Raw genomic sequence first — 21,460 nt, 5'->3', positions numbered from 1 at the left:
TTTTTACTACCAACAGTTTCCTATAACAGGAAAAGGTGTCATACAAGGAATGTCTATTCCATGACTTTAAGCACACCTTTTTTATATATTGTTTCAAACTTAGGTTCAAAGTGTTATTCGAATGTCGACAGAAACTACTATGACCAAAAAGATACTTATGCGTATAAACAATACTTTCTCTGCTGGTTTGCCTATTGTTCATTCGAATGCAGAGTTTTCAGCTTTAGTAAACTCAAACACTTTAGCAAACATAAACTTAACCTTAGTTGACGCAAACTTTGTTCCTGTAAAACTTTTTATGTCCTATGTATTTGTCAATGACGGCAGAAAGTTTCGAATTGGAAGATGCAACTGGTGAAAGTATTGTATTACAAGAACAACTTCAACAACAAATAGCTCAAGAACAACAAATGCAACAAATAGCTCAAGAATAAAAAAAAATATTTTTTTATTTTTATTAAAAATGTACAGATAGATGTTTCAGATTTTTATGACTTCCAAACATTCAGAAATATGTGTCCATTTAGAGACTATAACAAAGCAGTCGAGAATTTGAAACGTTTAGTCATTTATGTTGACTCTGCCCCAGAATGTTATGTTATGAAAGAATGGGATGTAGTCTTTAACAAACCAAGAGCAACAATAGTTTCAGAACAAGAATGTAGACAGAAACTTAAGAAAATAAAAGTCGTACAAGTTGGAATGAAGATGTTAGATGCTTGGGATATCTTATTGTCAAAGTTAGAAGATTTTTCAGTTCGAGGTATAAAGTTCTATACACCTTCTCCAAACTTCTATTCTATCTTCACTGGATATAAATACGAACAAGTAGAATGGAAAGAAAATATTATAGAAGCTTGTTAGACCATGTCAAAGAAATTATATGCAATGGAAACGAAAAGGTTTATGAGTATATCTTATGTTGGTTTGCAAACATCTTACAACATCCAAGTGCTAAAAATGAAACTGCTCTCATTATAATTGGAAAACAAGGAACAGGTAAGAACACATTCTTTACAGATATCTTATGCAAACTGTTAGAGGGCTATTCGAACCCGAATATGACAAATTAGAAAACATCTGTGGCAAGTTTAACTCTTCAATAGAGAATTGAAACTTATAGTATGTAACGAACTTCAAAGTATAGATACAACAAAAGTTTTGAACTCAGATGCTTTGAAGAGTCTTATAACAGACAAAGTTGGAGTTGTTGAAAGAAAATATAAAGACCAAAGAGTTTGTGAAAATGTTGCAAATTTCATTATGGTTTCAAACAATGCTGTTCCGATGAAGTTAGAAAGTTCTGACAGAAGATATGTAGTTGTCAGAACGTCAGAAGCTCATATGCAAGATACAGAATATTTTGACGACTTAGCAGAAACTTTGACATCTGACTTTTACAACCACTTGTTCTCATATTTCATGACATTAGATATTTCAAAGTTCAATCCAAGACAAATTCCACATACCGAAGAGAGACAAACATTGTTAGAAGCAAACAAGAGTGTATATGAACTGTTCATAGATGAAACTGACTTTGAGTGTTTAGATGAAAGGTCATTGTACGATTCGTATAAACAATATTGTCAAGAGTATGGTTATATGACAGCATCTAAACGAACATTCTTGGCAAATGTCAAAAGTCTTTTAGACGTACAGAATGGTGTATATACAAAGAAAAATTTTTCTGAGTAAATTTAAAAAAAATATTTTTTTTATCCGATAGAAAAGATGACAAAATTCATCTCAGTAAACAAGTACATGTCAGGACTTAAAGAAGAACTAGACCCATTCACATATTTGAATGTTTACTTCTACCATTTTGAAAAGTCTTCATTCAGCAAAGTTTGGAACATCGAACCAGTTAAGTTTGCTATTGTGACTAAAAATGGTGCGAAATTTGAAGACTTAGACATAGAAGGTTTGTTAACAGTCAAAGAAAGTTTTGACAGAAGGTTCTCAAACCTTAAAGAAGGCAAAGCATACAAACTTGTTATACCTTATGAACCAAAGAAAGCAGACGACTATGAATATTATGAGTCTAAAGTTGTAGAAGTTCAAGGTAAATTGGGTAAAAAGATTTTAGAGTCTAAGCCAGTGTTTACTCCTAAAGAGGAAGAGAACATTGACATTGACCCAGAAATGTTCTAAAAATAAAATTTTATTTTTACATGTCATATCTCCCCTTCTCTGGAATTGGCTCTGGTTCTTTCTTCTCTTCTTCTACTTTCTTTTCTCTCTTCTTCTTTTCTGGTGGTGAGACGTCAAATTTCTCAGAACCATATTTTTGTAAAAGTTCTTTGTCCTTTAATAGCTCTTCTATTCTGCTTTCTATTTCATCTTCAAGAACAGTGCATGTGTCTTCTTTGCATTCTAAGAAGTTTTGTTGGACTTCATCTCTCCAAGAGGCGTCATCTCTGTCAACAAGTCTGTCATTGACAAATTTTAAGACTTCTCTGCTTAATGTTTTATGGTTCTTGTCATATTCCCAGAAACAGAACTTTAGAACAAATTCACCTTTCTTGTTTACACTATGTAAGATTTTATGGTCGACAGATGTTTTGCTGTCGAAAAGCTTGTCTCGAATATAGATAGCGAAATCGCTAGACATTTCCTAAAAGATAAAAATTTTAATTTTTCTAAAAATATGTTAGAAAAAAAGTTTGCTGACATTGACAAAAAATTTGAGAATGTTTTAAACAAGAACAAGGTGAAATTAGAAAATGCTCAGATAAAACCCATACATGACAAGTTCTTATTTGCTCAGAATGGTATAACAGGTCTAATTGCACCGCCTGGGTCGGGTAAGACTTTCACTTATCTTAAAATGGCTGCTGCACAACAACAAGAACTAGATGAGAAGAACCCATTCTATGAGTTAGTTGTTATTTGTAGTACTTCTGGTCAATTTGACCAAACCGTCAATTCGTTCAAAGATATTATAAAGAAGTCTAAGTTAGTATGTATAAAAGACTCTGAGTTGTTAGATTGGATAAAGAAGTACCAAAGAAGAGTTTTGAAGTATAATGCTATAAATGAGTATATAAATTCTAAGTTTAAAGACCCAAATGAGGAAATGCAGAGAATATTAGAGAAGAAACACTTCAGAAACAAACAGAAAGAGATAGAATACATTTCGAAGAAATTGCAATCTTACGATTGGAAGACTTACCCTCACAGATGTCTTCTTATCTTAGATGATTTCGCCTCTCATCCTTTGTTAAAGAACAGAGAACAAGACATGTGTCGAATTCTTAAGAAGCTCAGACACTTTAACATCTCAGTTGTCATTTGTGTACAGACAGCAAAGAGTTTAAGTAAGGATGTAAAGAGAATACTTACTGACATTGTACTTTTCCCCGGATTGTCCGAAGACGATTTCATGGAACTTATGAAAGAGTCCATGGCAGGTAAGTTTGACAGACATGAACTATGGGAGAAGTACAAAGTCATACAAGACCCTCATACTTCTTTCAGAATTCATATCTACGCGAACAAAGTTCAAATTGTAAAAAGTCAAGCGTAAAAAATAAATGGTTCATTTACTCTTCCTCTTTGAAGTTGTCAAAATACTCTGTTATTTTTTCCTTTAACAATGGCAAATCTTCTTTGAATGTAAGTATTGTACAACCTTTAATATCATAGTGTGTTTGAGGTAACGTATCTTGAACTATTTGTTTCACATCTTCATTTGGGGTCATTGAAATCGGTAAGTTTTCGCGATAGAACCAATTTCTGTCAGATTTGTAAATCTTAGCAAGGTCGTAAAAGCTTTTGTTGTTTCTTCTGACTAAATGCAACATAACCATATCTTTATCTTCTTCATTTTCCATCTCTTCAGTATAAATCATATACTTATAGTTCTTTTCCTTTCCTTTTGGTACCGAACGTGGTATTCTTTTCTGTATGTTTTTGTCTTCTTTCATCATATCTTCTCTCTGCTTTGTACAAAGTTCGTCAAGTAGCATAAGTATGTAGATTGCATAACGAGGTGAAGCCCACATTGCTATTGAACTAACTAGGAACTTATGAACATATATACCTTTTAGATGTGATGGTAAGTTTTGTCTGTCTTGGTACATCTTTTTAAGTTCTACATGTTCGAACTCACTGAGGAGTTCATGAGTGCTATTTAATTCAAACCAGTCGTCTGCGTGTTTAGTGTCTGGTGCAAAACATGCAGTGAAAATACTTTGCATTTGGTACATGTCATCTTTGACCGAACGAATGAGACGGAGTTGTTTGTTTAACTGAACCCACTCGTATTCTTCACTTATGGCTTCATGAACGATAGCAGTTGTTGTGTTCTCTGTTGTTGTCATATCTGTCTTTACATACAAAATAAAAAAAATATTTTATAAAAAACTAGCGTTATTTTTTTTAAGTTTGGTCATCCTTCACTGTATGACAAATATACTATATTTTACTTAAAAATATGCAAGCGGCTCATAGCTCAGTGGTATGGGCTACCTCGCTACAGGCGTCGAAGACCTCGGTTCAAATCCCGATTCGCGCAGGTTTTTTCCTTTTATGCAGTGAAATTTCATGTACATAGGTTACTTTGGTGTTAGACCCAAGTGAAGAAAATAGAACGATATAAGTTTACATTTGTAAGGTTACTTTGGTGTTAGACCCTAGTGAAGAAAATAGAACGATAGGAGTTTACATTTGTAAGGTTACTTTGGTGTTAGACCCTAGTGAAGAAAATAGAACGATATAAGTTTACATTTGTAAAGTTGGACGATAAAAATCTCTGCTACTGACAGTAGCAGTACTGCTACTGTCAGTAAAAGTACTGCTACTGTCAGTAAAAGTACTGCTACTGTCAGTAAAAGTACTGCTACTGTCAGTAAAAGTACTGCTAATGTCAGTAAAAAGGAAAATTTGAGAGGGTTTTCGACGATAAAGTACTGCTACTGTCAGTAAAAGTACTGCTACTGTCAGTAAAAGTACTGCTACTGTCAGAAAAAGTACTGCTACTGTCAGTAAAAGTACTGCTACTGTCAGTAGCAGTACTGCTAGTAGCAGAGATTTTTATCGTTGTGGTCCGACGGTTAAGCCACAAACGAATGTCCGACGTACCACCAAAAAATAAAATTTAGGTGAAGAGGTGAGATCTCACCTGTTTTTTCACCTGTTTTTTCACCCTCATGAATTTTCATGAATTTCCTTAAGATAGAAAAAATAAAACTAGCGTTATTTTCTGACTTTCACAAAAGACCAAAAATAAACGCTTTACATGTATTTTTCAGCAACTTCGTCAAATAATTTTATAGCACTATCTATCTCATCTACTTCAAACGTTTCTTTACCTTTCGTGGGAGCACCATACATTTTCTCAAACTTTTCAAGTAGTTCTGTTTCTGCAGCTCTCATATCGTTAACAAACACAACCTTGACTCTATTGACTATACTGTCATATCTTTGAGTTATATTATATGTTCTTCCTATCTTATATCTCTTTGTATTGAAGTCCTTCGGTTTCTGAACGATGTAAAGTAAGCCTTCACTGCAACGTTCCGTATCGAATGAACCATATGTTATGAAGTTATATCCAACAACTGGGTCTAACCATAACAAAACTATTGGTATAAGACTTTTGTCGATGAGATATGCTCTTGTTCCATGAAATGCTACTGATATCATAAGCTCAGGATTTCTTGTCAAAATTTTCTGAGCTGAAGCAATTCTAACCCAGTCCTGCGGTCTCTTTCCAGATGGAGATATAATGTCTGACAAAGAATATTTCTTGTATTTCTTTGAGTATCTTACGTTTAAATCACCTATTCTAACTATTTTGGTGTCATTGTCTATCTTTCTAACTGTTTCAAACTCAGTGTTTGTCATTTTCTGTCTTTACATACAAAATAAAAAATATTTTTTTAAAAAAACTAACTTTATTTTTTCTATCTTGTATAAAAGATATGATTTCAGGGATTTTTTTGACGAAGTGTCAAAGTTCTCTTCGTCAAAATATAACAGTTATATAATGAAATTTGGTCATTTTTTTACGATTTTCATGAGTTTTTTTACGAAGTGTCAAAGTTCTCTTCGTAAAAAAAATACAGTTATATCATGATTTTTGGTCATTTTTTCACGATTTCAGGGATTTTTTTGACGAAGTGTCAAAGTTCTCTTCGTAAAAATATAACAGTTATATAATGAAATTTGGTCATTTTTTTACGATTTTCATGTGTTTTATGCAAGGCCGGTAAAAATCGGTCTAGAGAAATTTCACGATTTTCATGAGTTTTAGGCGAGTAAGATTTTCTATCTTGTATAAAAGATATGATTTCAGGGATTTTTTTGACGAAGTGTCAAAGTTCTCTTCGTAAAAATATAACAGTTATATAATGAAATTTGGTCATTTTTTTACGATTTTCATGTGTTTTATGCAAGGCCGGTAAAAATCGGTCTAGAGAAATTTCACGATTTTCATGAGTTTTAGGCGAGTAAGATTTTCTATCTTGTATAAAAGATATGATTTCAGGGATTTTTTTGACGAAGTGTCAAAGTTCTCTTCGTAAAAATATAACAGTTATATAATGAAATTTGGTCATTTTTTTACGATTTTCATGTGTTTTAGGCGACTGGTTTTTTTTACTACTCGCAATTTTTCACGATTTTCGAATGGAATCTCTATCCTCTTTTTTTTCATGAGGGTCACCAGGTCCCTCGGTCCCTCGGTCCCTCGGTCAACTAACATCTTTTTGAAAATGGTGACAACATGACATTTTGACAACAACACAGGAAATAAACTTCTTCGTAAATGTTTTGTCAAAGTTCTCTTCGTAATGAGCGTAAATCAGACAAAAATATATTTTAGGTGAAGAACTGTAGGTGCTACCATGCTACCATGTGCTACCAGGTCAACTAACATCTTTTTGAAAATGGTGACAACATGACATTTTGACAACAACACAGGAAATAGACTTCTTCGTATATGTTTTGTCAAAACTTCATCGTCAATGAGCGTAAATCAGACAAAAATATATTTTAGATCTCACCAGGTCACCAGGTCCCTCGGTCCCTCGGTCAACTAACATCTTTTTGAAAATGGTGACAACATGACATTTTGACAACAACACAGGAAATAAACTTCTTCGTAAATGTTTTGTCAAAACTTCTTCGTCAATGAGCGTAAATCAGACAAAAATATATTTTAGGTGGAACCAGGTCCCTCGGTCCCTCGGTCCCTCGGTCAACTAACATCTTTTTGAAAATAGTGACAACATGACATTTTGACAACAACACAGGAAATAAACTTCTTCGTATATGTTTTGTCATGATTTCATCGTCAATGAGCGTAAATCAGACAAAAATATATTTCTACCATAAAGTTTTATAAGCGTTTTACATGGTATATGTTGTGATGGTTCATGACTTTAAACAGTTTTGTAGCTTCTATTTCTTCTGTCAGTACATCGAATGTTTTAACAATGCCGAAAGTTTCTTTATATTTCTTCTTGACGTCAGATAGAAGGAAATCGTCAGCAGTTGGATAGTTTTTGTTCAGAAATGTCAACATGTCCATTTTATCTTCTGCTGGTTTCTCTGCTTCTTTCTTTAAGTCAGCATAGTCGTTTCTCATACGTTCTATCTCTTTGACGGAGTAGTTATATTTCCTCATTGCTGCTTTACATTTTGAACATTGTGGGTTCATTTTAGCATTGTACATTGAAACCTTACCTGCAAGTACGACTAAGGCGTAAATGGTTTTCTTTAACTCAAAAGTTGCGGGTTTTATTTGTCCGTTCCATACTTTACCTCTTCTATCTTTATCTCTTATCTGCCATACACATTTTGCAACTAACGAAACAAAGTTGTCGTAGGTCTTAAACTCCCCAGATTTATATATGTCAATGAAATATACCATATCGCAGTCTTTGTGGTTGCAATGAAATCCAAGAAACTCATAGTTACTCTTACGTATGAACTTCTTTATTTCAACTGAGTCGGTTGGTCTGACTTCTATTTCATCGAATTCTGGAATTGTAAGCTTTTGTTGTTGTATTTCAGGAAGTTTAGGTAGATGGTCAATAATATCCTGCATTTCATAAAGATACTGTTCATTTGTTTCATCTTTTGCAGTGCAATCTAAATCTCCTTGGAGAAGTTCCTGCTTTATCTTCTGGATTTCTGTTTCGAAAGTATATGAAGAAGGAATGAAGCTTTTCATCTCTACTAACATTGAAGTTGGGTTCATGACTAACGAGTTTGGTGCTGTTGTTGCTAACATGTTCTTACAATAAAAATAAAAAATATTTTTTTAAAAAACTAACTTTATTTTTTATTTCGGGAAAATTCATGAGTTTTGGTTGAAAAATACGGTGAACCAAAAGTGGCTCGACCTCAAAACAAGCATTTTGTGAAGAATATACCAACCGCCGGAATTCCGGCGGTTGCTTTTTATACAAAATTCAACGGGTGACAAAACATGTACGATGAAGAAGTTTTGACAAAACAAGCATTTTGTGAAGAATATACCAACCGCCGGAATGTCGACGGTTGCTTTTTATACAAAATTCAACGGGTGACAAAACATTTACGAAGAAGTCATAACTGCCTTCATCCTGTGTTGTTGTCAAAATGTCATGTTGTCACACTTTTTCACAGAAGTTAAAATGACCGAGGGACCGAGGGACCGAGGGACCTGGTGACACCTAAAAACCATCTACTCTAAAATATATTTTTCAATACTTTTTCAGCACTTTTCCGTAGTTGTATATGAAAGACAATTCGAGATAAAAGTCATAGTACAATGGAATAATATGTTGCACACCATTTGTTGTGAACCAAACTTGAAAGTCAGAGAAACTGTTACTAGGTGGTTCGTAGAATTTAGAAGCAAAGTCATAAAAGTCCTTACCAATACATAGAAAACTATTGTTGCTTGAACTGAAACTTGCATGACACATAACATTTTGAGGGTCAAACACGTTTCTATAAACTGTCAAATCTGCTGGTGGAAGTATAAATTGAAATGGACCATCTGGTGGTAATGGTTCGTTCTGGTTTAGTAACCGAAGAAATTGTGCCCAAGAACGTTTGTCTACTCCCCAAAATAAAAACTCCGTATCTCTTGGAGGGTTAATTTCAATCTTTTGAAATGAAACGGTGGAGTTCATCTTGTCATATTCTAGTTTCAGATAGTATGTTCCATTTAGTAAAGAGTCGTATTTTTCTTGAAATTCCCAATAATATTTGTTTATTTGAGTTTGAAAGTCATTTAGAGTTTTCTCAAGACTTTCGTCTGAACGAACTGTAAAGATTCTCATTTCATCAAATTTGTCTAGTAGACCATCAGAACCTTTATACTGCCCATGAAAATATACTGCGAACATAAATGCGTTAGTTCTATTTGAAAACAAAACTCTTCTAAATCCTATTGCCTTTGCATCTGAAGGACTTTGAAGCCAACGAACTGGATAGTCAAACCTGTATACTCGGGATGAAATTTCTTCATCTGAAATATTTCTACCAGCATTTGTAAAGATATAGTCTAACGGTTTTGTATCTGCTACTTTTGTTCTTTGTTTTTCAACCTGAAGCATTTAATATATGTAAAAATATATGGTTTTAAAAACGTTTTTACTTCATGCAATGTTTTACTTCATGCAATGTTTTATTTCTGTGCCGTCTTCAAGTATGCCCCAGTACTTACGCTTGGAGAGGACATGAACTTCTGAAAATACCTTATCTAGCTTAAAACAGCCCATCTTTTCACCGACCATTCCCATTTCAATGAGTTTGTTATAGCCTTCTTCGTTCGTCATGAGTGCGTCAATGTTCTCATAGTAAACCACAACTTTGGATTTGACTTCGGAGAAGAATTTGTTGTAGTTGTCAAGGACTGCCTTTGCGAACTGAGGGTAAGACCAATGTTCGACAATAGGTTTTAATGTGGTTACTAAGCCATTTTGACCTTGAGTGAACTCGTACTTCAAAACAAAAGGAGAAAACCTTTCAACAAAGTTGTCGACCTTCTCATAGTGTTTACTCTTCATCTTTTGAGGTTTCTTAATGGAATACCCCCATGTCGAATTCATAAGCAATTTGAGTGTCATTGCAAGTTTGGGGTTTGAAGCTTTCCTAATATCATACAGTTGTTGTATGACTTTTCCAACTGTATAGTTCCTTCCCGGGAACTCACCATCTTCGTTTGGAATTCCAGTCGGAATATATTGGACAAACCTCATGTATGCAGCGTTAAGGTCGACATAGTATATTTTTTCATCTGAGTCGAACTTGTCGCAACCAATGGGTCCAGTTTGTGGAAATTCAAGTGAGTCTCTTATCTTCTGAGAAACTTCTCCTGTTATCTCATAAACATCGTCGAAGCAACCTGTTTCATATAAAACCTTCTGACCTAACTCAGAAGCTCTCCAATACAATTTGACGTCAATTGGATGTCTCAATGGAAGTTTGTTTATAGCATCTTGAAGCTCTTGCAACCTCATTGGAAGTTCTTCTGGTTCAGGTTGGTATCCGAACAATCCAACTCCTTTTGGAACTGTGTACTTCTTTTGTGCTATAACTTTGTCTGGAACAACTTTTGGTCTTACCAACAATGAAAAGTTTGTTTCGTCTTTTGGTACAAAAGTTTCTGTCAGCTTGTCATCTGGAATTGGTTCCAACAAGCCTTTCTCGAAAAGAATGTTAACAGCTCTGACAATGTTGCACTTACCTTTTTCGAACAATGGGTTTGTAAGACTTTCGTTCAACATGAAGTGGTTGTGGACAAGTACAATCTTCAACCATGGCAATTTGAAGTCAACAACATAGTCGTCATGTGAAGAACCTTTCTCAGTCGGTATGTTAACGCGGATATTGACATTTGCCAACGGTGCAATTTTTGTCAATTGACTTCTGAGAATGTACCTTGTTTTCACACATGACTCAAGATACTTCATCTTCTCATCTGTAACAAGACCAGAGTTCCTGAGACATGTAAGAATACAAGGTTCATTGACAATTGTTTCAATTGAATTGTAAATTCCATACCTTGTCAGGTCACTGTCAGACTTGTTTATGAACGGGAAATACCCAGCATGTTGTCTGACTGCTTGAGGGTTGGGTTGGTACCATTCGAACTTCACGCTTGCAATTCCTTCAATTGCATTCAAAATGTCTGAGTCGGAGTCAAACATTTGTTCTCTCTTTGTAGTCTTGAAAGCGTCAAGAAGTTGTGCAGCTGTTGTGACATTGCCATGTGCATAGTAGATATGACCATCTAAATCTGTTACGGTTAATCTGAGATTGTATCCTTTCTTATTTCCGTCTTGAATTGCAGCAAGTACTCCCATGAAGCCTTCTTTGTTCTTTCCATCGTCAAAGTTTACTGTAAAGGTTCGGCCAGAAGTAATTTTACTTCTAACTTCACGATACTTTTCATATGCATATCTTGTTCTTTCCATGGGAGCATGTGTGTCTTCACCCTTCCCTTTTTTCCTTCTCAAGGGATGCAATTGTTCGTCATGTTTCCAGTAGAATCTGGCAAAGCCGTCGTGTCCTTCAACCTGTGGCTCAGTAACATCGAAAGGCATGTCCATAAGACGTTCTTCTTCTAACCTCTCTAATCTGTTTGGATAATTTGCGCGTGCTGTTTCCAGGTCCATTTCGTAGCGAAGACCAGACAATTTGTCATAGACTTTTATGGGTCTTCCCTTCCTATATTTAAACTTCTTTGAAACTCTCCAACCATATCTTTCTAACTCTGCTTTTACTCTAGCAGATTTTCTATCCATTCTATATGGGGGCATTTTTATAAAAATAAAAAAATGTTTTTTCCTTTACTTTACATAACCACCGGCTGCCATAAGCCTTTGACGCCAACCCATACTAGCTAATGAAGGTTGACTTGGTTTAGTTTCAATACTAAACTTTGGTTTTGGTTTTTCTTCAGTTTTTGGCTTCCCTTCTTCTATTGGTTTTTCGTCACTTTTCGGTTCTGCTGACTTTACCTCACTTGCTTGAACAGTTGTGTCGTCAACATCTTCATAAATGTCATATGCCATCTGTTTTTGTTTTCCTTTCAACTTTTTGTGTTTGTTGTAAAGTTTAGAATATTTCGACTCTAAGTCAATGAGATGTTCTATAATGAACTGTTGGTCAGTGAAGTAAACTTTTCCATCTGTTGTCTCGAAAGCTCCTTCAGACTTCAATATTTTATTTGTGAGAGTCTGTTTCTTTTTTGAGATACTTGCCGTTCCATTTTTATGAAAAGTGACTTTGTAGTTAGAGTTTGTATTTCCAGACCTGGCACTTTCTATTATTGAATTTTTCTCTTCATCTGTAAGTTCTTTGACAGGTTTTGACAATGGTTCTGAACTTTTTGTTTGTGGTGTCAAATCTACCGTTTCAACTTCTTCGGTCATTTCATCTCAGTAAAAAATTTTAGTTTGGTTTGTTTTCAACTGGTTGTTGTTGTTTTTTAAGTCGGTCTAAAACTTCCTGAGGTATAGGAAGAACTTGACAAACACGTGGTGGTGTAACTGCTGGAAGCCGACAAATCCATCTTGAGCCCATTTGTCTCAATGCTGTATTGTTCATTTCATCTCAGTAAAAAAATTTACATTCCCCACGTTTGAGGCGGTTGCGGTTGGTTGTTGTTTACCCACTGTTGTGCATGGTTATATCCTCTGTTAAAGAATCTTTCACCTTGGTCCATGTAGTGCCCTGCTTGGTTATAGTAGTCATTTGCTTTGTTATAGTAGTTTCCTGCTTGTCTTCCTACATTGTCCATCCATCCTTGAACTTTTCCTCTTGTTTCAGGATTTGGAATAAGATTTGCTGCATCTCGTGCTACCTCCCAACCTTTCTGTACAGTTTGTATAATAGGTTGTGCTTTCTCTTTCAGTATACCTAATGTACTCAAAATCTTCCTTCCAATTCCAAATGCACCTCTGGCTAGTGTTCCCACTGCGGGTAAAAATCTAGATGCGACTCCTGCTAATGCGCCAAATAAACCCATTTCTTATAGGATAAAAATGACGAATCCAAACAAGGACCCTATGTTTCTAAAGCGACAAAGAAAGCACTCATGGTAAAAATCTTTAGTTCAACACCAATGCTTGGTTTATGGATATCTTGGAAAACATTCCGAGATATAGAGAAGATGGACCACCATATACTGGCTAATATTTGTCGGTCAAAACACAAGATACTGTGAAGCCCATACCATTATGGTCCAAAAATATTTTAGATGTGAAAACTGCTTTGACAATATTCGTTGACAAATAACCATCCAACAAAACTGACATCTGACTGTGAAAGTTCTTTCAAATCAGACGATATTAAAAACTATCTGCGTTCAAAAAAATGTAAACCAATATTTCATTGTCGACCAAAACCATTCTGCTCTTGGTGTCATTGACAGTTGTATAAAAATCTTAAGAGACTTAAAACCAACCACAAGGTGGTGAAGCAAATGAAATGTCATATGACGACAAGTATAGACACTTCTCCATGGCAAAGATGAGACAAGTTTTAAATATTTACAATAGCCGTAAACAAAAAGGTTTGGGAAACCACTCCCCGAAGAAATGAAAAACAACCCCGACTTAGAGAAAGACTATATATTTATAGTTTAGTCAAAGAGACAAACAAGAAAGAATGCCAGGCTTCAAACTTAAGAAAGGTGACAAAGTAAAAATAGAAATACCTAAAGCGCGACCCATATGAAAATACTATTGACTATGACAACAATGGGAACTCGACAGGTACTCAACGTTCGTGTTCGTAAAAATAGAAGAAAGTATACAAGAGAATATTATGAAGTTTTAGGCAAAATGGCCAAAATGTACAGACTGCAAGCAGAAGATAAAACTAACTATTGTCAGACCTCGTTTCAAACTTGTTAAGGTTCAAGGTGGTATACTTTCAAAGACAGTTCCTAACAAAATATAAGACAACTCCTGACGAATATGCTAAAGAAGTTTGAAAATGACGACTAAGCAATTCTATACCATGCGTAAACTGTCATGTAAGGTGGCATGTAGTCCTTTACTTTGTCCTGTTGTTTGTGTATACCCTGAAACGCGATGTGTATGGTTTCCTTCTCCCTGTGTGCTACCCCAGAAACAATTTTATAGCAAACTGAACGTCGTCTTTAACATCATATCCTTTACCTTTTTTCATTGCTGACCAATCCCAAAAATCTATGCTTATGCCAACCCTGCTTGAGATGTACTTAAATCTATGTAGTGACTGTGTGCAGGTAAGTTTTCACCTGAAATCGTTTTACTTCCACCTGTTTCCTTTGAAGAGTTTGCACAATACAAAAACCTGTCGACTATTTGAGTCCAAGTTCCAAAACCAAGTACTACTTCTGGTCTGGTAGAGTTCATTGACGTGTAAATAGAACCTATAGGATATAGTGTTTGAAGTATTTCTGTCTTTAACGTTTGAAGCTCTGTTTTGTCAGCTTTTTTATCATATAAATCTTGAGCAGTGAATTTAACTTTGTTTTCATCCTCCATGACATAGACATTTCTACATCTAATGTCTTTATCCGATGTTAAACCTTCTGGAAAGTTAGGAGGTTTAAAATATAATCCACCCCACCAGTTTCTTCAATCGTTCCTAAAATACTTTCTATACCAACATTTGAGAAGAAGGTATGTGTATGTCCAACGTCACTTTTCCTGTTTAAGGTTTCTTGTAAGTTTGTAATATTTGCAATGGTATGTGTATGTCCAACGTCACTTTTCCTGTTTAAGGTTTCTTGTAAGTTTGTAATATTTGCAATGGTATGTGTATGGTTCTTATCCGCTTTAAGGTCTAAACATCCTGAAACCCACCCTGTATTGGCTTTACCTTCTAAAATCTTCGATGTCCGTTCATGGTACCATTCAACCATTTCTTTAATTTTTTCATCTTTTTCATCCACATATTCCTTATCTGCCTTCTTCACTAACCCACTAGCCAGATATGCTAACTCATCGTCAACATACTCTTTGTCAGCTTTGTTGTCAATATCTGCTTTCAAAAGAAGTTCATCTATAGGTTTCTCGTTTAAAGTTCTTTTTGTTGGATTTATACAAACAGTATGGTTCTTACTGTCTTGAAACAGAAACTCGTCTGTCAATGGGTTTATCGTCAGTTTTAAGTTTCCTTCTTTCAATGACTCAGATATCTTAGAATAGTTTGAAAAGTTTGTTGTGTTCTTATTTAGAGCTTGCATAATGAGTTGTCGGTTGTGTTGTATTTCTCTCATAGACGCTGTTTCTTTCGACATTTTTATTCTAGATAAAATATGCTTTCAATAGAAACAGAAAATTCAAGAGTTGCTACAACTAAACCATTAGATGAACTTTTTACTAACGTCGGTCAAAAGTTTGAGACAGAGACCGTAAAGCATGAAGGCTATCGTTTTGACTACCCGTTAAGATGGTTAAGAGACCCATCCGTCACAAAAGCTATTGGCTTTCGTAGAATGAAATTCATTTCAGAAGCCATACATGGTTTCCCATTTACGGTCGCTTTTGAAATTCGATACTATAACAAAGAAAAACGTACGTATGAGAAATTTGAACAGGGAAAACTTTTACAAGTTAGTTTGCTTGTAAACTTAGAAACAACTCTTCAAGCTTTTCAAGAAAAAATAAACGATATCTATCTCGAATATGCAAAACAGTACAACATTGACGAAGAGAGTACCATCTCGATATTTTATATGACAGGAAAAATGCAACTGTTAAAATCAATAGAATAGAAGACCTTGGAGAAGACGTTTATATTTCTACAAAAATATAACACTTGGCATGGTATAGATTTTGAGGATGTTAAATCAGCCTGCAGAATATCCAGTACACCCGAACTTTTATGAAGTCGAAAACCCTAATGGAACATATGAAAATGTTTTCGACTCAGATGCTATTATCGTTCATGCTTCATTTTCTGGTGCACAAAACTCTTTTTTATGCTTGGCAAATGACTTTTACGAAAAACCTACAAAGCTATATGAACCACCGAGTGGAAGTATTTCAGACTTTCAAGTATGGTTTACAACAGATGGAAGAAAGAGAATAGTTCCATTATACCATGCGTTTTACTTAGAACTTAGTTTCATATACAACTACTATCGAACGGTAAAAATATAATTTTAATACGGTTGAGGTGTTGGATTTGGTTGCCAACTAGACTGTGGTGCAGGTTCAGGCTGTTGTATAACAGGAGCTTGTTCTTCTGGTTCAGGGTCTTTAGGTATAATACCAACGAACTGACCTACTCTTTTACCAATATTTTTGACTCCGTTCCATACTCCTCTTCCGACAGATTTTATTCCATTCCATATACCTCTTCCAACATTTCGAAAGAAGTTTCCAATACTACTGAAGAAACCCATTTTACTATATGTAAAAATCTAATGTCCGCCTAGTCTCTTACGTTTCCTGTTGAGTTCCATAGCATTCTTTAACTGGAGCTCATACATTCTATTTCTCCTCTGGTAGAAAACATACTCTGGGTCAACTCCTGTGTTCGCGTCATCTGCATAGAGTTGTTTATATCCCACTTCGGGGTTTGTATAAAACTCTTTCCATCTCATATTTGCATACCATGGTGGCAAACCTAACGCAGCGTCATTTGACATGGCAGTTTGCATTTGTACATCTGTTGGCACTTGACCATAGTTTGCCATTGCAGTTTGTATTCTAACTTCATTTGGAATATTTTCTGGGTTTGGTTGTCCAGGTTGCTGTGCATTTGCTAAGTTCTGTGCGTCCATTTAATATTAGATAAAAATATCTCTTACGAGTACATATACTGGACATTTGCAGGCATTGGTTCATCTTCATATTCTCTGTACCTTTCTGCCACGTCAAATAAGTAAATGACACAATGGAAAAAACCTAAAACAAGTAGTCCTATTTCAAACCACATTTAGTTACTAGTAAAATTTCTTTGTTGTGACACTTTTTCCGGTTTATAGGACCTCTCTCATATTCTATCTTATCGTATCTAAACTCATAGTCATGTATGTCCTCTAACCATCTCATAACGGTTTCCAAACCACTTTTATCGGATGTAAAGTAAAAGCATGGATGGTTATGTAAAACGTCTAAAGTTTCTAAAGAGTCTCTCAAAGTCCAGTCTACTTGGTATTGAAAATCATATGTGTTATAGAACGGCGGGTCCACTATAAAGAAAACATTTTCCTTGTTTTTATATTTTTCATACAACTCTGTCCAACGACATCTCACAAACTCTATACCCTCAATATATTTTTCTATGTCCTCTTTGAAAACATTTGTATAGTTAAGATATAAAACGTTTGACATAAGTGTTTCAATGTCATGAACTCTTATAGAACCACTATACAATAGTCTAGAAGATATACTATCCCAGTCAATATACTCTGCTTTTTTCAAAACCTCTCTGACAGTATTTTTCTTATCTAATGGTATACGTTCCATCTTACCTATAGGTATCTTTTCTTTCAACTCACTCAATATTTTGTTTGTGTCTGGTATATGTTTGAGACGGTTCATATAGTTGTCGAAGTCATTGCATATAATCTTTGAGTCAGGAAATACAGTATGGCACAAATGAGATATATAGAAACTTCCACCGAACAAATCTACAAATGTTAGACCATTCGGTAGTTTCTTAAGTTCTCTCAATAGAATATCTTTACATCTACTCTTATTTCCAAAGAAGGGTAACGGTGGTTTTGTAAAATTCATTTTATATACAATAAAAATGTTTTTTCCCTGAAAAGTGACAGAAAAGTGACAAAACATGAAAACTACTCGGTTAAGGTCTTGTCGGTTTTGTAAAATAACCATCCTATCTTGTTAAGACTTCCTGGACTGTTGTCAAAATGTCATGTTGTCTCATTTTTTCAGAGAAGTTCGTTTAACCGAGGGACCGAGGGACCTGGTGTTATACTAAACATCTTCAGGGGGCTAGAGGGGCGCAGCCCTGGAAGCCCCAATCCCTTTTTTTTTTTTTTTTTTTTATACCTGATAATATACAAAAGATTTGATACCATATCTGGTTTCAAAATAATTAGAAAGCTCATTTTCAACAATTCATATATTTTTTAATCTTAATTGATGAAATGAAATATAGAAAAAGCATCACTCAAAGTGTGGCTTGTAGATAACCAAGAACTGTGGTAAGAATTCAAAGATCTGAAAAGATGTTTGGATAGTCGGAGTCCAAAATAAGGCTAATACCCGACAAGAAACAGCAAAACAAATCTTATTTGAGGAGTAAATAAGAATCACAAACCCAATAAAGATTTGATAAAAGAAATGTAAGAAACGTTTTCAAAAGTATGACGCTAAATCGCATCATATTTGCTAATTTTTTCTGATGCTTTTTTTCATTAGCGAGTATCTAACCAATAAATGCTCTTATAAGAGCAATGGAGTGATCGGACAGCTCAAATATCTTTGGCAAGAAAAATACTTTGAGGACCAAGTAATTCAAAAAGGTAATTTGACTAAATATGAATATTCAGCATATAGTACTTATGACTTACATTGGGTATCAGGATCTTTTTGTCCAAAGACATCAGGCAAATATAAGATTGAGAGCAGAGGCAAACCATGCTTATACGCAAGATTCAACGACGAACAAGAATTTAAGCAAGAAGGTGATTTTTGTCTTGTAGGAGATCAATATTATACAATTACAGATCGATACCTATATGCAAACAGATGCTACCCTCTCCTAATTGGAACTTATCGTAAATGTGTTGCTGAAGGACTCTATTCAAATCTTAACGACCAACGTCTTGATAATAATGTTGCCACACTAATAGACTGTGAGACACAAGACTGTTTGCCAGGATATTACACAGATACATGTGAATTACAAAATGATGCCGATTGTAATGGTAATGGCGAACCAGATTACGGAAGGACATCAGATGGAATTGGTTGCACTTGCAAACGCTTTGATTCTAACATCTTTTGTGAAGATACTTCGAAATTTCATTTCCCAGAAGGCCACAGAGGCGTCCAATTCACATCATATTATAACACTTCAAGAGTTGACGCATTACATATTTATCCAAACTTTGAGGATCTTCACTTTTCAGAATCATATTCAACAATTGAACTTAATACAATTCTTTACGTTCCACAAAACACATATTTAGAGTTCAGACTGTCATCATCACTTGGTGCACAATTATACATCAACAATGAACTTGTTGGTGGAGAATTGAGCGATAAATATGAATGTCGAGAAGATGACATCGAAGTTCTCACAACAGAGAAGAAGATGTATAATAAAGGTAACTACAACATTCGTATTGTTATGAATTCAGGTTGTGCTATCCGAGACCAGTTTGTTGGTCTTGAATGGAAGTTCTATCGTTGGTACAAGAACAATCCACCCGGCTTTGAAGACATTCCATCACGCTACCTTGGTACTCCATCTAACTAGATTTTTTGTTTAATTTTTTGTTTGAAAATAAAATCATATTTTTTATAGTTTTTGTTTTTTTAAATGGATAAACTTATATAACTGTTAGCTTCCAGTGAAATGCAATCCATAGCGATTGATAGTATATCAGATTACTCAAAGAAATTTCATTGAAATATTTTTATTTAGGGAAAATGTCAATTTTATATAAAAAACAAACTCAACAATGCTATATATGGAATTTGTGACTGTGAAATTTTGGTCACTTTTTTAATTTTAAAATAAACCATCGAAGAAATCGCAGCATCAGTCTTCTTCTTTTTTGCCTACTAGTTCGCTTGTTCCCAAGTTTCGTCAGTCATGATAAGATTCAACTTGTTTTAAATTATATAGACATTTTTGCATTTAAATCCGAAATCAGTAGTCCATTTACTATCATTCGGGATCATCGAGATATATTTATTAATATAACAATTAATGGATCCTACAATCATATTATAAATACTCCTTTTTATAATATGTGGAATGATCTTAATGAAACCAAGAAAGTTAATGTTGATTTAATGAGTCCTATGAATAATTTGATTCAAATATATAACTGTTATGTAAATCATGTCGGCACAGTCGTAACTAGAGATAATTCTTATTTTTGGCGCAAAATAGATAGTGAAGATCGACTTGATCTAGGTAATTTTAGTGTCATTGGACACTATCCACACATTTTTGCTATTGGATATGGAGAAGTTAATACTAATTTTGGTCATTGCTTAGAAGATTTAGCGACACCTTTATTATATTTTATTAGTTATGTTCCAAAAGAACTTACAAAAAACGCTTATTTTATTTATAATGGATTTCCTCCAGTTTTTGATATTATATTAGAATTATTTAATATTCCCCAGAATAGAGTGATAAGATTTGAAAACAAATCATTTGTATCATGCGATATTTGCAGTACTATTACAAATCCAGTACCTTTCATAAACTTTTTCGGTATCCATGGAAAAAGATTGCATGAATATTTCCTTGATAAATTCGAACTCAGGAAAATAAAACCAAAGCGATATATATTCACAAACAGGCCAGAAGATAAACCGAGATGTATTCATAATTTAGAAGAAATCATGGATTTGACTAAACTAATGATTCCAAAAATAAAATGGGAATATCAAGAAGATATCTACAATTTAGCTGAAGCTTCAAAAGTTTGGGCATCTGTAAAGTTTTGGTTTTGCCCAGTAGGATCTAATGTATTTAAATGCTATTTAATGCATCCTTTGACAGTAATTGTTGTTGCTTCTTGTTATTGCGCAGATGCTCCTACATCAGCTGCTATAATTTCTGGAGATATTTTTTGTTTAATGTATAATGGAATTGGCGGATATTAATATCAACAATTTAGATCTAAAATTAGCTGTTAATCATATTAAACGATGTCTCAAATGCTTAGAAGAGAAGAAAATACCAAGATAATTTTAATTATTCTTATTATGTATAAAAATAGTGTTTTTGTTGTTGTATTTCTATTTATGTGTAAAATTTTCAATGCCACTTGAGATCATATATCAGAAATTCTAATTAAGCAATTAGTATTCAATTACCAATTCTGATGTATTCTTACAAAATCAAAAAATGTTTATATTTTATTACCAGTTTAGTGACTATATAATGCAGGATATAATGATTTATAATAACTTTTCCCCATCAAATAGGTAACGTCTTACCTTAGAAAAATATAGAATAATTCGAGTGCGATATTTTCGCTGAATTCAAACCACAACCATACATTGTACATGCTAGAACTTCCATAAAGTTTCTCAGATTCACAAACATTTAAAATCATATGAAAAATTAAATTATAGAATTGGAAATCGTCTTTATTCTTTTACCTGAAGAAGCTATAACTTCATGTTAAATTCAATCGAAAAAGTCATCATAATCAGTGAATTTTTCTTTTATCCTCTTTACGTAAAAAATAGCAGATTTCCCTTTCTTATCTTTTATGTTGACGTTAGCATAGTGAGATATGATAAAGTCAGTCATTCCTTTCTTATTCTTTCGTGCAGCGAGATGAAGCGCA

The 21,460-nt window shown here is 34.2% G+C and overlaps 16 protein-coding genes and 2 pseudogenes across 18 annotated transcripts, besides 1 other annotated feature; 6 read left to right on the top strand and 12 right to left on the bottom strand.

Moving 5' to 3' along the window:
• Window positions 1-14,986: part of a mobile genetic element that runs on past the window's edge.
• On the top strand, window positions 578-1,695 carry TVAGG3_0733110 (annotated as a pseudogene). The gene has a single exon. A coding segment is annotated over exon 1 (1,118 nt).
• Window positions 1,732-2,151, top strand: TVAGG3_0733100 (protein of unknown function, DUF4108 family; the record flags this gene model as incomplete). The annotated part of the gene is made up of 1 exon (XM_051244611.1): window positions 1,732-2,151. One exon carries the CDS (start codon window positions 1,732-1,734, stop codon window positions 2,149-2,151), a length of 420 nt encoding a protein of 139 aa, XP_051091198.1.
• Window positions 2,168-2,611, bottom strand: TVAGG3_0733090 (uncharacterized protein; the record flags this gene model as incomplete). The annotated part of the gene is made up of 1 exon (XM_051244610.1): window positions 2,168-2,611. The coding sequence occupies one exon, from the start codon at window positions 2,609-2,611 to the stop codon at window positions 2,168-2,170; it is 444 nt and encodes a 147-aa protein (XP_051091197.1).
• Window positions 3,077-3,526, top strand: TVAGG3_0733080 (protein of unknown function, DUF4106 family; the record flags this gene model as incomplete). The annotated part of the gene is made up of 1 exon (XM_051244609.1): window positions 3,077-3,526. The coding sequence occupies one exon, from the start codon at window positions 3,077-3,079 to the stop codon at window positions 3,524-3,526; it is 450 nt and encodes a 149-aa protein (XP_051091196.1).
• On the bottom strand, window positions 3,543-4,199 carry TVAGG3_0733070 (KilA, N-terminal/APSES-type HTH, DNA-binding family; the record flags this gene model as incomplete). The annotated part of the gene is made up of 1 exon (XM_001319854.2): window positions 3,543-4,199. The coding sequence occupies one exon, from the start codon at window positions 4,197-4,199 to the stop codon at window positions 3,543-3,545; it is 657 nt and encodes a 218-aa protein (XP_001319889.2).
• On the bottom strand, window positions 5,236-5,847 carry TVAGG3_0733060 (organellar and viral DNA polymerase type B; the record flags this gene model as incomplete). Its single annotated transcript, XM_001317966.1, has 1 exon — window positions 5,236-5,847. The coding sequence occupies one exon, from the start codon at window positions 5,845-5,847 to the stop codon at window positions 5,236-5,238; it is 612 nt and encodes a 203-aa protein (XP_001318001.1).
• Window positions 7,343-8,239, bottom strand: TVAGG3_0733050 (organellar and viral DNA polymerase type B; the record flags this gene model as incomplete). The annotated part of the gene is made up of 1 exon (XM_001317967.1): window positions 7,343-8,239. One exon carries the CDS (start codon window positions 8,237-8,239, stop codon window positions 7,343-7,345), a length of 897 nt encoding a protein of 298 aa, XP_001318002.1.
• Window positions 8,694-9,554, bottom strand: TVAGG3_0733040 (uncharacterized protein; the record flags this gene model as incomplete). Its single annotated transcript, XM_051244608.1, has 1 exon — window positions 8,694-9,554. One exon carries the CDS (start codon window positions 9,552-9,554, stop codon window positions 8,694-8,696), a length of 861 nt encoding a protein of 286 aa, XP_051091195.1.
• On the bottom strand, window positions 9,609-9,776 carry TVAGG3_0733030 (uncharacterized protein; the record flags this gene model as incomplete). The annotated part of the gene is made up of 1 exon (XM_051244607.1): window positions 9,609-9,776. The coding sequence occupies one exon, from the start codon at window positions 9,774-9,776 to the stop codon at window positions 9,609-9,611; it is 168 nt and encodes a 55-aa protein (XP_051091194.1).
• Window positions 10,113-11,306, bottom strand: TVAGG3_0733020 (uncharacterized protein; the record flags this gene model as incomplete). The annotated part of the gene is made up of 1 exon (XM_051244606.1): window positions 10,113-11,306. A coding segment is annotated over one exon (1,194 nt), but the record flags the coding sequence as incomplete, so codon positions are not given.
• Window positions 11,793-12,377, bottom strand: TVAGG3_0733010 (phage tail repeat-like family; the record flags this gene model as incomplete). The annotated part of the gene is made up of 1 exon (XM_051244605.1): window positions 11,793-12,377. The coding sequence occupies one exon, from the start codon at window positions 12,375-12,377 to the stop codon at window positions 11,793-11,795; it is 585 nt and encodes a 194-aa protein (XP_051091192.1).
• On the bottom strand, window positions 12,397-12,552 carry TVAGG3_0733000 (uncharacterized protein; the record flags this gene model as incomplete). Its single annotated transcript, XM_001317968.2, has 1 exon — window positions 12,397-12,552. One exon carries the CDS (start codon window positions 12,550-12,552, stop codon window positions 12,397-12,399), a length of 156 nt encoding a protein of 51 aa, XP_001318003.1.
• On the bottom strand, window positions 12,572-12,973 carry TVAGG3_0732990 (uncharacterized protein; the record flags this gene model as incomplete). The annotated part of the gene is made up of 1 exon (XM_051244604.1): window positions 12,572-12,973. One exon carries the CDS (start codon window positions 12,971-12,973, stop codon window positions 12,572-12,574), a length of 402 nt encoding a protein of 133 aa, XP_051091191.1.
• Window positions 14,987-15,256: 270 nt separating the features above from the next.
• On the top strand, window positions 15,257-16,103 carry TVAGG3_0732970 (annotated as a pseudogene). Its single transcript has one exon. A coding segment is annotated over exon 1 (847 nt).
• A 2-nt stretch (window positions 16,104-16,105) lies between these two features.
• Window positions 16,106-16,348, bottom strand: TVAGG3_0732960 (serine threonine-protein phosphatase family; the record flags this gene model as incomplete). The annotated part of the gene is made up of 1 exon (XM_001317971.1): window positions 16,106-16,348. One exon carries the CDS (start codon window positions 16,346-16,348, stop codon window positions 16,106-16,108), a length of 243 nt encoding a protein of 80 aa, XP_001318006.1.
• Window positions 16,349-16,366: 18 nt separating this feature from the next.
• On the bottom strand, window positions 16,367-16,729 carry TVAGG3_0732950 (uncharacterized protein; the record flags this gene model as incomplete). Its single annotated transcript, XM_001317972.1, has 1 exon — window positions 16,367-16,729. One exon carries the CDS (start codon window positions 16,727-16,729, stop codon window positions 16,367-16,369), a length of 363 nt encoding a protein of 120 aa, XP_001318007.1.
• A 1,592-nt stretch (window positions 16,730-18,321) lies between these two features.
• On the top strand, window positions 18,322-19,401 carry TVAGG3_0732940 (uncharacterized protein; the record flags this gene model as incomplete). The annotated part of the gene is made up of 1 exon (XM_001317973.1): window positions 18,322-19,401. The coding sequence occupies one exon, from the start codon at window positions 18,322-18,324 to the stop codon at window positions 19,399-19,401; it is 1,080 nt and encodes a 359-aa protein (XP_001318008.1).
• A 275-nt stretch (window positions 19,402-19,676) lies between these two features.
• Window positions 19,677-20,969, top strand: TVAGG3_0732930 (glycosyltransferase family; the record flags this gene model as incomplete). The annotated part of the gene is made up of 1 exon (XM_001317974.2): window positions 19,899-20,768. The coding sequence occupies one exon, from the start codon at window positions 19,899-19,901 to the stop codon at window positions 20,766-20,768; it is 870 nt and encodes a 289-aa protein (XP_001318009.1).
• Window positions 20,970-21,460: the final 491 nt, after the last annotated feature.

This window comes from Trichomonas vaginalis, chromosome III, assembly GCF_026262505.1.
Source record: "Trichomonas vaginalis G3 chromosome III, whole genome shotgun sequence".
NCBI lineage: Eukaryota > Parabasalia > Trichomonadida > Trichomonadidae > Trichomonas > Trichomonas vaginalis.
The sequence above is the reverse complement of the archived record's forward strand: the minus strand, read 5'-3'. Positions and strand labels throughout refer to the sequence as shown.